Source organism: Eumetopias jubatus, unplaced genomic scaffold, assembly GCF_037043125.1.
Source record: "Eumetopias jubatus isolate StellerSeaLion01/CBP00866 unplaced genomic scaffold, mEumJub1_p1.0 scaffold_3, whole genome shotgun sequence".
NCBI classification, from domain to species: domain Eukaryota; kingdom Metazoa; phylum Chordata; class Mammalia; order Carnivora; family Otariidae; genus Eumetopias; species Eumetopias jubatus.
This window is the reverse complement of record NW_028274809.1, coordinates 121249172-121264279: the sequence shown is the minus strand read 5'-3', so window position 1 is coordinate 121264279 and position 15108 is coordinate 121249172. Positions and strand designations below refer to the sequence as shown.

Here is a 15108-nt window from a genome sequence, read left to right as displayed (position 1 = left end):
CAGCCCCGCGAGCCCGCGACCCGGGGCGCCCGCCGGGACGCGCAGGGACGCGAGGCTGGCGCAGGCCCGGAACGGCGTCCACACGCGCACAAAGGGAGGGGACAACTGAAGCCATCGCACGAATAATGAGCCCTTTTGTCCTCCCCACCCCCCCACACACACTCGCACGCTTTGCCAAAATATCTGTATAGGTTCGTGCTTTGCCCCCGATTTATCCAGCTCACTGCTTCAATTCTTCACTCCCTTTGCAGCGCGTTGACACCACCAGCCTTTGTGGATTCCAAAGCGCTTATCCAGCTCTTGTTGGCGCCGCATCCTCTCCTGCTAAGCCCGAGCTGCGAAGCAAAACGGGCGGAAAAGGAATCCACAGTGGTTTGTCTGTTTTTTCTTCTCCCACCTCATTTTCTGTACCCGACATTAACATGTGAGCAGAAGTAGTTTTCTCACTCTGGGGCGCCTACGGGAGCCGGAGCTAGAAAAGCAAAGTACTGATTTGGGTCTTCCGCGCCGGGGAAGCCGAAGGTGGGGGTCGGTGGGCGGATGGGAGCCTCGCGATGGGCCAGCGTTGGGAAGGCGCCCCGTGGGGGCAGGCGGAGTGGTTGCCACAGTCACTCTTGAGAGAGGGGTGGGAGTGGGGGTGTCTCCAAGGTGGACGGGCCTAAAAGTCAGGGGCGGGCGGACTCACCGACTCTCCCAGAGGTCGACCCTTGAGAGTTGGCTTGTCAGAACCTCAGGCTGCCCGGGGAGACCCATCGGTCATTAAAAAGTTAATAATAAAATAAATAATAATTTAATAATACCCATTGAGTAGTGCTGGATATTCTGGCCCCCAAGGTGAAGATGAGAACCACCCCCCATAGCTCTGACAAAGCAGGTAATGGAGGAAAATGGTGCCCATTGCAATCTTTCTGGTCCGAGGAGGCCGGTTCTGAGGAGCATATCAACCCTGGGGCTCCCGAGCTGTCTGCACTGAGGGCCAGAATGTCCACTCATGCAGAAGGGGGTCATCACACACACACTCTCTCTCACCCCCGCACACTGGAAGGTCTACCCACCCCAAGGAACACGACTTAAGTTTCTGTTGACAGAGGAGAAACAAGCCATACCCGTCCTCCTAGATGCAGACAGGGTAAGAAGTGAAGGCAGAGTTTGGCCCTTTTGAAGACTGGAACCTCCCTTAGTGACCAACCCGGGTCCGGGGCAGCAGCAGCAACTGCAGCAAGAAAACCTTTTCACAAAAAGCAGTGTGGCCTCACCTTGGTTGGGGGGCTGAACCCCACAGAAAGAAGCCGCTCTGACCACACCAGGTATTTCAAACAAGGAACCTCCATCCCTTTCCCACCTTACAGGGGTTCTCTGCTGGGGGAAGGGGGAAGGCCAGAAGCTGGTGCCAGGGCTAGGTGGGGTGCCAGGGGAGTGAGCCGTGGCTACCAACATCCCTGTAGACTAAAGGCCAGGGCCTCCTCTGCCTGGGCCCGTGCCAGATGCCTTCCCCAGAGGCAAGAGCACCAGGGGCACACTACAAAGGCAGCTTGTCGACTCAGTTCCTGTGCTCTAGGACCCCAAGGCAACAGTGGGCCCCTCAGGCCTGGGGCTAGCCTCCTGTTTCCCTTTAGACTGGGCAAATTGGGGGCCCAGGATACAAGTGCCACAGGATGGGTCTGAGGCTCACACTGATCCACTATATTCAAGCCACCCTGTCCAACCCTAGGATGAGTCCAGCTTAGATAGGTGGACCCCCATTGCAGTGTCTGGACTGTCCGTGTACATGTGCTCCACCTAGGATAGCCGGGCTTCCCGGGGCGGGGCGGGGGAGGGGGCACACTTCCAGCTGTAATTGTAGACTGAGTGTACACGAGATCTGGACCTCTTAGGCACGACCTGGGTGTCCTCAATCACACAGTTACATATCAAAGCTTGTCCGAAATTGTTTCTTTCTGCAGGAGGAGATACGCGGCGGGAAGACCCTGGATCCGCCCCCTCAGAGGGGCTGGGAGGTGGGAGGGGATGCAGAGCCGGCTGAGCGGGGCTTCCTCCAAACACTCCTGAGCCCTTGTAGGCTTGTCGGCGGGTGCAGGACGCGGGACGTGGGCGCCGGGCTGGCAAGGGCCCTGGCGAAACCCGCTCGCAGCTCAGGCTTTTTTCTCCAGTAGGAGCAAAGAGGCCGCGGCGGGGTCTTGCGCGAGCGGGTCACCTGCGGCTGCCAAGGTCTGGGAGAGCAGTTTTCTGTGGGTTCACACAGCAACACGCCCTGGGCTTCTGCTGGCCTTGGCCTGGCGGAGACGTTTCTCGTTTCCAAGCCCCGGTGCGCAGGATGCGGGAGACAAACCCGGATGGCGGAGACTGCGGGCCACCTTCTGGGGCCTCCGCGTGCGCACCAGCCGAGGCGGCGCGGTGGCCCGAGCGCGCTCGGCGTCTGGGGTCCCAGTTGGTGCAGATTTTAGGGTGGATAGTTTAAGACTTTACTTACTAATTCATTAAACACACACACACACACACACACACACACACACACACACACGCACACACACGCAAAAGTAATGCTAAAAACAGTTGGAAGGCGAGGAGCTGATTTCAGTTTCCCTAACCCTTCAGGCCTTCCAAGCACACTCCCTTCCCAGGTGCGGGGACTGCTTCGCCAATTTTCACTTCCCTCTTAAAATGTCCAACCCTAACCCAGCGAGTGCTCTGAGCAAAAAGACCTGAGAGCGCTCCCGCTCGGAATTCATGAGCCCAAACCGAACTTGGCATGCACATGTGTGACCGACAAACCGAATGGGGGGGGGGCTCCTTTTATTTGCCCAGAGAAGCCGTCTTTTTGGTCTGTGTGTCCAAAAGATGTCCACGGACACTGTCATGGGAAGAAGGGAAGGGGGGGAAGCAACACAATTCCTTTGCATAAATTTCTTTACCCATTTTAAATTTGACACATTTCCAGAGATCAGCCTTAGGATATCAGTTCCAATTCAAAAATAAAGAGCTCTTTTTAGAAAGTATTTACTGTAGGACAGGAGTAGATGGACACCTTCTTTGGTAATTGGTGAAAATTTTGGGATGGAATTTATGGAAAATTCGCCGTTCAATAAACTAATAAACAGCAGTTAGCAGGTGTCTGAGAAAAGAGAGAAATAAATAGGATGTGGGAAGTAGTCCGAAATGTTGCAACAGCAGAACCTGATTGTTCTGATACCATTTGGTGGGGGGGTGGGAGTGGGGAGTTTGGATTCCAGGAAACATCTACTTGGTTTTGTGTTTCCAGGGTGGCACCAGCAGCCTTAGTAATAATTAACATCCGTACAGAGTCTTACGGGTTGCAAAGAATGTACCGATGTTCCTGTACCTACAGTTTTAGTGACTGGAACTGCTAGCTGTGTGACCTTGGGAAAGTTGCCCGACCTCTCTGAGCCTCGGGTTTCTCCTCTATAAAGTGGAAGTGCTACACAGACAGTAAGTCCCCTGTCTCCCCTCCAGGGAGAGTAGCTTCCTGCTGGGCCCAGTAATTCAAGGAGAGCTGAACCTTATCTGAGCCCCTTCCCTCAGCCTCATAAAGTCTACCATGTAGGGCTTCCTCAGAACATATTTTCATATGATAAGCAAAGGTCACTCTAGGCACAGACGTTGGTGAGTGAACAAATGGTAACTGAAAGCCTTCCACGTCAAGAGCAAGTGATAACGTTTAGCTGTTGCTGACCCAAGAGCCTGATTCTCCTCAGCATCAAGAGTTTTCCTCTGGGGTGAGACCTTAAGGCCCTCACTTGAGGGACTTTAAATCATTCTCAGTGCTCATCCATCACACAGAATGAGAGTGGGTTATACAATACCTCCACACTGACCACAGACTCTAATTTCAGAAGAAAGAATGAAAACAGGCCACCACCACTTATTTTCATGACATTCATCCAATGAGTAAAACCAGATTTCTGTTCCCAAATATCACCCCCTTTCTGAAGGCTCTTTCTTTTCCTAAATCTCTGGGCTTTACGAATATATTTTGGATAGAAGAGCATAATAAAAACTGTACATTCCTTGCCTTGGATAAGAAAGCCTGGTGGTGGTCCCTCCAAGAGAGGAATAAGGCAGTGGATTTCCCCAAGCTCCTGCACCTTGTCTCCCTGAGTTTTACCAACTTTAGTCCACTAATTTAAAGTTTTACCAACTTTAGTCCACTAATGACCTCCCACAAATTTGGGAAATTCTCCTCAGGTAGAGAAGCCCAGACACTCAGTTTGCAGCGGAGGGTGGGGGGGACATTCTTGACTCCAATGGGGGCAGGGACACATCTGCTCCTGTGAGGGGAGCCTGGGCAGCTGTGGACAGCTGCGGCCCTCCCTGCTGTTCAGAATGAACATGTTGGGATCCATTGTGGCCTGATGGGGCTGAGCAGGCAATGGACTCTGGGGACGCCCCACAGAAAGGACACTGCCATTGATTTCCTTCCCAGAGATGTTAGCTGAGTGGGCCTCGGCAGGGCAGGGTGGGGATGTTGCGGTCAAACCACCCATTATTGAGCCTTTCTTTGTGCAGGGGAGTTGCTGATTGTGTGCAATGGCTGAAGAACTCCCTAAACACCAAATTAAGTAGAGACCAAGTCATTTCTCCACAGCAATGTAGATTGCCAAGCTGACCAATTGTATCAAACCACATTCTCTTCTTTCTCACTCTTCCTTAATTATCCCAGGAATCCAGGTCAATGAAGGGTGAGGGTTTCCTGCACAGAGGAAGAGAGGAAGAACAGAAGCGTTGCACTATTTGGATAATTTCCTTGATCTGAACGGGATTCCGAAAGTAGACTTGCATGCTAAGGGACAGAGATGGCCTGCCCTACCTGGGTTACAAGGGTCACAGGTGCCCCAGTTTTCAGGAGCTACAAATATGGGGCAAAGGAGGGTCCCCCAAGCTGGAGCAAACACTGGGGACCTTTGAGCAGGGAGAGAGTCCTGTCAATGATCTGTGGATTCAAGGAGTGTCCCATCTGCCTAGGGAAGCAGCCCGCCCCTTCCTGTGCCTCACGCTCCCCTGCCCCACCCCCGCCCCGCGCCCCTGCCCTTGCCACCAGCCGGAATTCTGGAAGCCCTGACCCTCTCCAAGGAATGTTGAATGGCCTTTACAATGTTAGCAACAAAGGGACGTCCCTTTGATAACTGAGTTGTGGCTGCCCTATAGTCTTCCTGATGCTTTATTTACCTGGGTCTCTTTCTTCCCACCCACTCCTGCCCTTAAAAGCTTGCTTTAGCGCTGGCTTCATGGGGTCACATTCAGCCTCAGCCCAACCCCAGCCCCAAGCTTGCCACCAGTGTGCCTCCTCCAGAACAATTTGCTGAAGGCTTCTCTGGTGGGGCAGCTGGTTGGAGACCAGAGGTACCGGCTGGAAAGGAGCCTTGAGCAGAGAGGTTGGGGATGACCATCCCAGGCAGTTCTCAGCTCAGGCCAAAAGGTTCTAAGAAAGCCACCAAGCACCTTGGGTCCTGGACTGAGAAAGCTCTCCCCTGGGGCTCTGATGCAGGTGGTACCTACACCCTTCCAGGCCATACATCTGCACCCAAAGGTTGGCGGAGTCCCATCCAGAGCAGGCCTCCAGAGGATAGGCACCTGACAAAGACCCACCAGAGGCTAAGCCATCATGAGGAAAAAACACCCAGACTTCCTTCTCATCAGCCACCTTCCACTGCTCTCTGACGGCCCCTGCCACCCTACCTCTTGGGGACTCAGAAGGGCCTCTTGGTTGAGAGGGCAACCAGATGTGAGACATTTCCAATCTGAGGAGCTTGTCCAAGAACATCAGTAGAGGCTCCTTTCCCTCACCAAACAGCCCAGACCCAGGGCCTTGGGGGAGGGGTGTGTGTGCTCCTGCCATGCAGGCCCATTTGCCATGAAGAAAACCAATTGTTTTTTCACTATGATTTCCTTTCTCCAGCTCTTGCACCCCAGGTGAGCCTCAGGTTTACCTGTGGTCCAGCCAACGCTGGGGCCTGGCGTGACCCCTGGGGCCAGAGCAACCCTGGCCGCTCCCAAAGCATTTGGGCGGGCAGGCCAGAACCCTTTCTCGGGGGCAGAGCACAGAGACACAGCTGGAAAACCGGGACAATTAGCCAGCGGCCGCGGCTGGGCCATAAAAATGCAGGAAGCGGCCACTGCAGGGCGGAGGGAATGGCTGTCCCCAATAAAGTGATTGTTCCAAAGAATGCCCACATTCCGAAGACACAGGCTTGAGCCTGGGCCTCAGCTTCCAGAGCTCGAGGCTTGGGAGGGGGTTGTGGGGGGACAGAAAGAGGAATTGTGTCTCCAGGAAGAGGAGGAAGATGTTTGGTAGATCAAAAGTCTGCAGTGCCCACCACTTAACCTCCCACATTCTCAGCCCATTCTCACAGGGGGAGACTCCCCCTGTCTCCCCCTGTCCCCCAACTCAATGATTTGGGTTCTGTAATGGGACTTGCAATGTATTTCCTCTTTTATTTCTCGAGAGGTCCAATGACACTCAGCTGTCTAGGCCAGGCGGGTAGGTCCACATGGAGGACCTGCTCTGTCTCCCACCTCTTGAGGGCTCAGCTCTCTGACCTTCCACCGACCCCTGATTTTTAAGCATCTTCCTTAGGAAAGGCAAAGGACGGGAGGGACCAGCAAGCAGGCGATCCCACAGCCCTGGGCTAGTTCAGATCCTCCTTGAGCCAGGCCTCTCTCCACTCTTCAGCTTTGGCGGGTGTCCTCTGTAAAATGGAGATGCCAACACCAGCTTTGTTCCCCATCTAGGGAGATGTGAGGATCAAGGGAGATAAAGGGCACTGGAAGGAGCTCTCCAGAGATGAGAAGGGGAAGTGACAAATACCAGGGAGCGCTTGACAATGAGAACCGACAAGTGCAGATCTGGAGATGAGTGGCTAGCGTCCCGCTGGTTCCGAGACCGTTCAAAGCCACCCAGACGTCTTGCCCAGTCTGCGGACCAGGCTGCTGTGATCCTCAAATCCTAGTCTGGCAGCGCGGGCTGGGCTTGGAGAGAAGGCTTGGAAGGCTACCGCGGGTCCGCTCCCTGCGGTAGCTAAACGGAGATGGGCGATGGGCGAGTGCGCAAGACGACTCGCATCGCCTTGTGTTCCTGTCGGGGCAGTTCCCGAGCCAGGCCGCGCAACACAGGTCTCAGCAGCCGCCACTGAGCCCTGGGCCCCTTGACACAGTGCTTCAAAACCAAGGAGGAGCCTTTCTCAACTCTTCCCTACTCGGAGTTCTTCAGAAGCAATCGTTACTAATGGCCCGGGTTCCCTTTCGGACTCCTAGAGATGAAAGACAATTTTCTTCAGATAGTGTTTTACTGTGCAAAGCAGAAAGTCTTTTTAAGACAAAGGTATGATATATGACATATACCTAGGTACCTATTAGCAGAAATTCTGGCTCTTCTTTCCTTGATTTTTAACCACTTATTTAAGTAAAATAAACATCTCCGTGTGGGCTCGCTGAATCTTCGCAGACAACATACTGTGTCACCAGCACCCTGCTCAAGAACCGAGAACTTTGCCAGCACTCTAGCAACCCCTTTTTGCCCCCCTCTGTTACTGCCCTCCACTAGTCTGACTTCTACCACAGTCTCCTTGGTTTGACAATTTTGAGTCTTGGATGTAAATGCTTTTTAAAAAATTAATTGCCTTAATTTAACTTAAATCCCAAATGTGAGATGAACTCGGAGATGCAGCCTGAAGCTAGGGTCCTCATTTATGTCGTGAGAGAGGCAAGAGTTTCTTTGGGGGAAGAAAATAACCGATTAGCAGTGACAGTTGTTTGGCGCGACAGTCGTTCTGGCCAGGAGCTTCAGAGAGGGCAGGCACCGGCTCATCTCTTAGGGCTCGGCTCGTCACCTCTCGGGTTGGTCAAAAACGTTGTCATCAAAGTAATGGCTTCCCTTTTCTTTTCTCTTTGGTATAGAAGGAGCTTCTTGATGCCCCCCCCCACCCCGCAAATGCATACACACTACTACTCAGTTTCTAAGCCCAGATTCCCACCAAGATAGCTCTCCCCCCCCACCTCTTTTGCAAGTCTCTTGATTTCATTCTTTGAACCTGTGATTGGAGGTTAAAGTGCACCAGGTTGGAAGGAGGAAGCTCTTAACAATAAAGGTTTGAATATTTAGCTGTGATCGGGTCTCTGGAGCTCCCCCCCATCCCCTTATCTTTTAAAATGCAAATCGTGTTTCGGGGGGTTGTGCGCCGGGTGCGCGCTGCGCCTCGACGTCTCCAGCCATTGGTGTCTGTGTCATTACTAATAGAGTCTTGTAAACACTCGTTAATCACGAAAGGCCGCTGGCCTGGGGCTCCGCACTCCAGCCTGTGGCGGGTCTTCCCCGCCTCTGCAGCCCAGTGTGAAGGAGGTGGGAGGAAAGAAGGAAGAAAGGGAGGAGGGAGGAGGCAGGCCAGAGGGAGGGACCGCCTCAGAGGCAGAAGCGCCGCGAGGAGCCAGCGGAGCTCCGCGGGCTGGGGCGCAGCCAGCCGCCCTTCTCCGCGCCCCCTCGCCCCTTCCCCTTCGCGCCCTCCGGCAGCCTCCAGCGTCGGTCCCCAGGCAGCATGGTGAGGTTTGCTGTCGGGCCCTCGCCACCATGTACGTGAGCTACCTCCTGGACAAGGACGTGAGCATGTACCCCAGCTCCGTGCGCCACTCTGGCGGCCTCAACCTGGCCCCGCAGAACTTCGTCAGTCCCCCGCAGTACCCGGACTACGGCGGCTACCATGTGGCGGCTGCGGCCGCCGCGGCCGCGAACTTGGACAGCGCGCAGTCCCCGGGGCCGTCCTGGCCCGCAGCGTACGGGGCCCCGCTCAGAGAGGACTGGAACGGCTACGCGCCGGGGGGCGCCGCGGCCGCCGCCAACGCCGTCGCCCACGGCCTCAACGGGGGCTCCCCGGCCGCCGCCATGGGCTACAGCAGCCCCGCCGACTACCACCCGCACCACCACCCGCACCACCACCCGCACCACCCGGCCGCCGCGCCTTCCTGTGCCTCGGGGTTGCTGCAGACACTCAACCCCGGCCCTCCGGGGCCCGCCGCCACGGCCGCCGCCGAGCAGCTGTCCCCCGGCGGCCAGCGGCGGAACCTGTGCGAGTGGATGCGGAAGCCCGCGCAGCCGTCCCTCGGAAGCCAAGGTAGGCGGTGGCGGCGTCCCGCAGGACGGGGCTGCCGGGCGGGCCGCATGTCCCGGGCGGACGGAGGCGTCCAGAGCTGTCCAGGAGCTCCGCGCCAGGAGGGCCGGGGCGGGAGACCAATTCAGGGGGCCTCGACTGCGGGGCTTCTCTCCTGCGCCTGGGCTGGCTGGCGGCGGGGGAGCGGGGAGCGGGCGGGGGAGCAGTGAATATTTTGGTTTCCCAGCCCGTGTTCGGTTTAGGGCAGAGGAGCACCTTCCTCTTTCCAGGGGTCCTTCATTCGTACCGTCCCAACACTCTCGGGACACTCCCCGGAATGTCGGCGTAGCACGGCTGTGCAGGAGCGCCGCCTCCCCACTTGCTGCGGCTCGCGCTCGGTGCGCAGCTTCGAGCCGCGGGGCAGAGGAGCCTCGCACTCGACCGGGCCGGGCTTTAGAGCATTTCTTTCCACGCCATTGAGCCACTCAAGAAGAATGGTGGCCTGGGGGACCAGGAGGGCTGCGAGGCTGTGCGTGGAACCACATTCGGCCATTCGGGCCAATTCAAGGGATCTCAAGAGCTATGGCGAGTAGGGAGACCGGCCAAAGCCGCAGTTGCGGGAATGGCCCCAGGAACCAAGGGGAAAGGAGCGCGCCCCCTCATTGAACCTTTGATTTGCAAAGGAGTTAGTTCAATCAAAAGCTGGAGGGCTAGGGGCAAGAAGTCGTGGGGGTCCTCCTGTGTATGCGGAGGGGGAAGGGGAGGAATCCTTGGGGAGGATTCAGCCTCTGCTCCAGACAGGGATCATTTCTCCCCACCCTTCCTTTCCAGGGTCTCAGGGTTTTGTGTGTGTGTGTGTGTGTGTGTGTGTGTGTGTGTGCGCGCGCACGCGCACCTACGTTCAAGAAGCTTGCTCAGATGTCCCTGCAGACATCCTAGGCTTGCCAGATTGTGGGGGCTCATTAGTTCCGGGTCTGCCCCTTCTGAGACCGGGATGTGTGTCAAAGTGGGAAGGAAACGCGAATAGGTGTGGTGGGAGAGTCCTGTTGGCGTCCCCTTTGCACTCCTCGAAGTCCTCCTAGCCCTCTGCACTTCCGCTTTTTTTTTTTTTTTAATCTTCCCTTCTTTCTGGCCCAGCCCGGCCCGCATACAGGTTATGGCCACTTTGCAGAGGTTTATAGCCAATTACAGCCGTATAAATCAGAGAAGTCCTTGGGGGCTGTCTCTGGGCATCGGTATTTGCGTCACTAGGCACATGGCGGGTGGGAAATGCGGCCGCCCAGGGAGAAGGCCACAGGGCCAGCCTCGGAGCCTCGGCTAGGTCCCTTCCCCAAGAGGAGGCGCCGTCGTCTGAACAGAGCGCCGTCTCAGAGAAGGCTCTCTCTTAGGGAGCCTGCCTGGGGCGCGACTGGCAGCGACGGGGGTCTCTAAGGGAGACCTTTGGTGTGTCCCGGGAGAGTGGCCGCCGGGCCTGGGCCGGGGAGGGGGAGAGGGAGGGGAGCCACAGGAGCCCAGGCCGCGGGGTCAGCAGATGAGAGGCCGCTGTGATGTCCCGCGCCGAGGTGGTAAGGCCGCAGTCGGCGCCGGGCGCCCTTGTGATGTTAATGTCGGGAGGCCGCGGCCCGCGGGCCAGAGCCCGACTCCTCTGCGGAGCATCATCTGTCAAGGGCCTAGGGGGTTGGTCCTCGGCCCGGCTCGCTTTGATATACACCTTCCCAGCCCTGCCATTGTCTCTTTTAGGGCCCGGAAAGAGGGTGGTGACTTTCGCAGTCAATAATGAATTCTCACAAGTCCCTCTCATCTCTCCCCTCCTCCAGCCCCCTCCTCGGTTCCCAGGGGGTGCGGGGCGCCTCCAAGGCCCTTGGGGCGCGGGCCGCGGCACGCTCAAGGGTCCTGGTCACCGCGTTCCCGGCCCATCCGGGGTACTGAAAGGGGGGCGCTGGAGCAAGAGCCACTCCCAAGCACCCCAAGGCGAGCACCGCTATGAGATGTTCAGCTCCGAGAGCTTTATTTGCGCCCTGTTCCCCAGCCCTGGAGGTGCGCGTTAGGCTCCAACCTGGCAGCAGTGTCAGCCGCGCCTGATACCACCTGCGTGACCTAGTCTGATTCTCAGTTTTCTCATCTGTAAAACGGGGCGACTACCGCTGGCAGCCTCGAGTGGGTTTGAGGCGGGTAACGCGTGTGAACGCGCCCTCCACTTGGAAAGCTCTCAGAACGTGTTAGTTCTCTTCACTTTCCTAGCCGGCGCGGGGTCCGGGCCGCTGCGCCCATTCAAATGCGCCTGCCGGGCCGTGTTTATGTTAATGCGCCTGGCGGGGAGGGGGATAAAAGCCAGGACCGCCATTTGCTCAGTAGTGGTAATTCAAACAGAATGCGGTTGTTATTAAGGCATTGAAAGAGCTTTTCTTTGATAAGATCGCCTTGTCCTGCATTGTTTGCGGCTGTGTTCCCCTTTCAGCGGCTCGGGGGAGCTCCCTCTGATCCCGCCTGTATCTTCCCAGGGCGCTTTTGTTGTGGTTTGCAAAGGGTTCTACCTGAACAAAGTCGGCCTGCGGGGCATTAAACACCTCCAAGAAACTCCCAGACCCTTTAGATCTTCCTGTAGGACTGGGCACCGGGCGGCTGAACCTGTTCGGCTGCAGGAAGACCTGGACCTGGGGCCGCGCGGAGGGAAGAGCTCCCGGCCAGGGCCCTGCCAAGGGTTGACCCAGGACAGACCCGGGGCAGACGCCAGGCTCGGGCCTGCTCCAACCACGACGGCACTATTTGTCAAAGCCCTTCAGTAAAACAATCCATCTGAGGTTTAATATGTTGACTCAATCCAATGAGCATAGATCACTGGTCTGGATAGCTCTGGCAGAGTTTGTAGCAGAAATAAATGGGGGATTAAAAAAGAAAAAGTGCTAAATGCCAAATCGGGTTCTGCCAGGTATACAGTGTTGCCGGCGGGAGGATTTTTCTGCCTGCCAGACCCCAGCTCAGAATTCCACCCGATGGGCCAAGATTTTGGTGACTTGAGGGAATCTGTCAGCTCCTGCACCCACTTTTCCACTTTTAATAAAGCAAACAGAAAGTAACACCACCATCCCACACATTGTCACCAGCACACCCCCACATCCTCAGCTGTTTTTAGGGTGGTCTTCCATCTCTGGCAGGCCTGAAAATCTGAGTACTCCCAGGACTCTGGAGATTCGTCCTGCCCCCTTGCCCTTTGGGCCTAGCCTGCTGCAGTACTATATTTGGTTTCCAGAAGGGTGGTTGGGTTCTGTTATCATGTGCCTATGCAGTTTTAGTTTTTCTTCATATTTAAAAACCACTTAACCCCAAGGTTAGTTTAGTTGTCTTGGATAGCCTCGCACCCTCCCCTCAGGACCCCCTGGGGGGTCTTGTCAGACCTGGCAGGAACCAGCCAAACCCTGGCCCCCTGGGGCGATGGAGGAAGAGAAATGGCCCTTGGGTTAGGGAGGTTTGTCATTACCCATGACTGATGGGCCACCTTGCAGTTCTCAGCCTAACTTCTCCTTTCTCCACAGTGAAAACCAGGACGAAAGACAAATACCGAGTGGTGTACACGGATCACCAGCGGCTGGAGCTGGAGAAGGAGTTTCACTACAGTCGTTACATCACCATCCGGAGGAAAGCCGAGCTGGCTGCCACACTGGGGCTCTCCGAGAGGCAGGTGGGAACCGCCTTGCTCCCTCCAGGGCCTGGTCACTGGCTGGGGAGGACGGGTGGGGGCATTCCTCAGGCATAGTTAGAAGCTGGACCCCAGAATCCACCCAGTTCTGTGGGCAGATTAAAGTAGGAGGATAGAGGGGCACCTGGCTGGCTCAGAGCATGCAACTCTTGATCTCGCAGTTGTTGAGTTCAAGCCCCACGTTGGGTGTAGACCTTAAAGTAAGTAAGTAAGTAAGCAAGTAAATAAATAAATAAATCCGGAGGATAGAGAGTATTTCTTTCCAAATGCTTTTAGAAAAGTCCTTCCACCTCTAGTTGTCTTTTTTGGATGTTGATTTTTTTTTTTTTCCCCTATTCTCCGGGACCTGGAAGGTGCAAGAAAAAAACTGAGTAGTAGTTTATTTTTTATTTTTTTAAGATTTTATTTATTTATTTGAGAACGAGAGAATGAGAGAGAGCACGAGAGGGAAGAAAGCCAGAGGGAGAAGCAGACTCCCCGCTGAGCAGGGAGCCCGATGTGGGACTCGACCCCGGGACTCTGGGATCATGACCTGAGCTGAAGGCAGTCGCTTAACAACCTGAGCCACCCAGGCGCCCTGGAAAAACTGAGTAGTTTAATCCAGAATTCTATTTCGGTGCAAGAAGACTTACAGACCTATTTTCTTTGTGCCCAGCACCATACCTGGGGAAAAATTAATATAAGACCCTAATCCCTGCCCATAAAAACGAGAGTGAGGCTTGACTCATGAACACTCCATATGGTCTAGAAAAAAACCAGGCCAAATCCACCCCTGGGAAGCCCCACATTAAATCTCGTTCCCAGGGGACGCCTGGGTGGCACAGTCGGTTAAGCATCTGGCTCTTGGTTTCGGCTCAGGTAGTGATATCAGGGTTGTGGGATCGAGCCCAGTGCAGAGTCTGCTTGGGACTCTCTCTCCCTCCCCCTCTGCCCCTCCTACCCCCCATGCACGCGCACACGCACACGCACGCTCTCTCTCTCTCTCTAATAAATGGATAAATCTTTTTTTTAAAAAATCTCATTCTCAGCTTTAAGGTGAGGAGTATTACATTTCAGTTTAGCTTTGAGAGGCCCAAGGTTGTCATTTTGAAGTATATCCATGCTGGTCTTCTCTTGCTTGTTGTAGAAAAGGCTCTGCAGTTTCTGTTTTCCCTGGTTCTGAGACTCTGAACTCTTGCAGTAAAGCTATAGATAAAGGCTGCTTTGGAAGGAAACGTGGCAAACGAGGAGGGAGGAAGGCGCTTCTCTGCCGAGGCCGTCGTGGGCTCGGGGGAGGGCTGCAGCGCTGGGCTGTCCTGGGGCTCTCAGATAGAAGGCTGGGAGAAGGCCTGGGGGTCCTTGAGTCCAAGGGGGTACTTCTTCAGCTGCAGAGGGACATACTGCTGCTGGTGCTGAGGGCCATTCCTTTTCCCTCCTGCATCGGCTCCTTCACCACCCTCTGTTTTTCTCTGCTTTCTATTTCTAGGTTAAAATCTGGTTTCAGAACCGCAGAGCCAAGGAGAGGAAAATCAACAAGAAGAAGCTGCAGCAACCACCGCCTCCACCGCAAGCCCCGGCGCCTGCCCCGCCGCCTCCCCAGCCCCAGCCAGGCCCTCTGAGAAGCGTCCCGGAGCCTCTGAGTCCTGTGTCTGCCCTGCCAGGCTCAGTGCCGGGCTCCGTCCCTGGGGTTCTGGGCCCAGCAGCGGGGGTGTTAAACCCCACTGTCACCCAGTGACCTACAGTGGCCGGCAGCAGCAGAGCGATTCCGGGCTGAGCCACGGGGCGCAGAGACTCGGCTAGAATCCTCAGGAGAGAGCCGCTCCCCTCCCATGCACAAATGCACGCCCGCTCACCTAGCTCTCAGAGGAAAAATGGGGGCCGGGAGTAAAGACAAGTGGGGTCGGAGGCCTCAAGGAAGACATTCTCCCAGATTTGGACTTCTTCTGGTCTTTCTGCCAGCCAGATGGGCTGTGACAACTGGGGCTTCGTTTAGTACTGGCAGAAGCATTGCCTGGACTGGCTAACCAGACCAGACTTTCAGCCCCATCCTCCCCAGCTCTTGGCCTCCAGAATCTGCGGGACGGGACGCATCTCTGGTCGAAGCTGAGGGGAGAGAGGGACTCAGGGGGAATGCCAGTGCTTGAAGCCAAGATGGCTACTGCCTACTCACTGCCATTCAAGGGCCGGCTGGTCCTTCCTGCCTCAAGGGCAGGGAAGATTTAACTGCAAAAGTCAGAGGCAGCTAAGATAGAAACCTGGACCTGCCAGAGACTGCAGAACCCCCAGGTCTTTGTCTTTCTTCTCTCCCCTTCCCAGACCAGGAAAGGCTTGGCTGGT

At 55.8% G+C, this 15108-nt stretch overlaps 1 protein-coding gene across 2 annotated transcripts; it reads left to right on the top strand.

The window, feature by feature from the left end:
• Positions 1–8578: 8578 nt before the first annotated feature.
• Positions 8579–14506, top strand: CDX2 (caudal type homeobox 2). 2 transcript variants are annotated; one of them, XM_028103482.1, is made up of 3 exons: positions 8579–9119; positions 12629–12774; positions 14258–14506. In XM_028103482.1, the coding sequence occupies exons 1-3, from the start codon at positions 8579–8581 to the stop codon at positions 14504–14506; spliced, it is 936 nt and encodes a 311-aa protein (XP_027959283.1). The 2 variants fall into 2 exon arrangements, with proteins under 2 accessions (XP_027959283.1, XP_087878308.1); XM_088022182.1 differs by having other exon boundaries at positions 12599–12774.
• Positions 14507–15108: the final 602 nt, after the last annotated feature.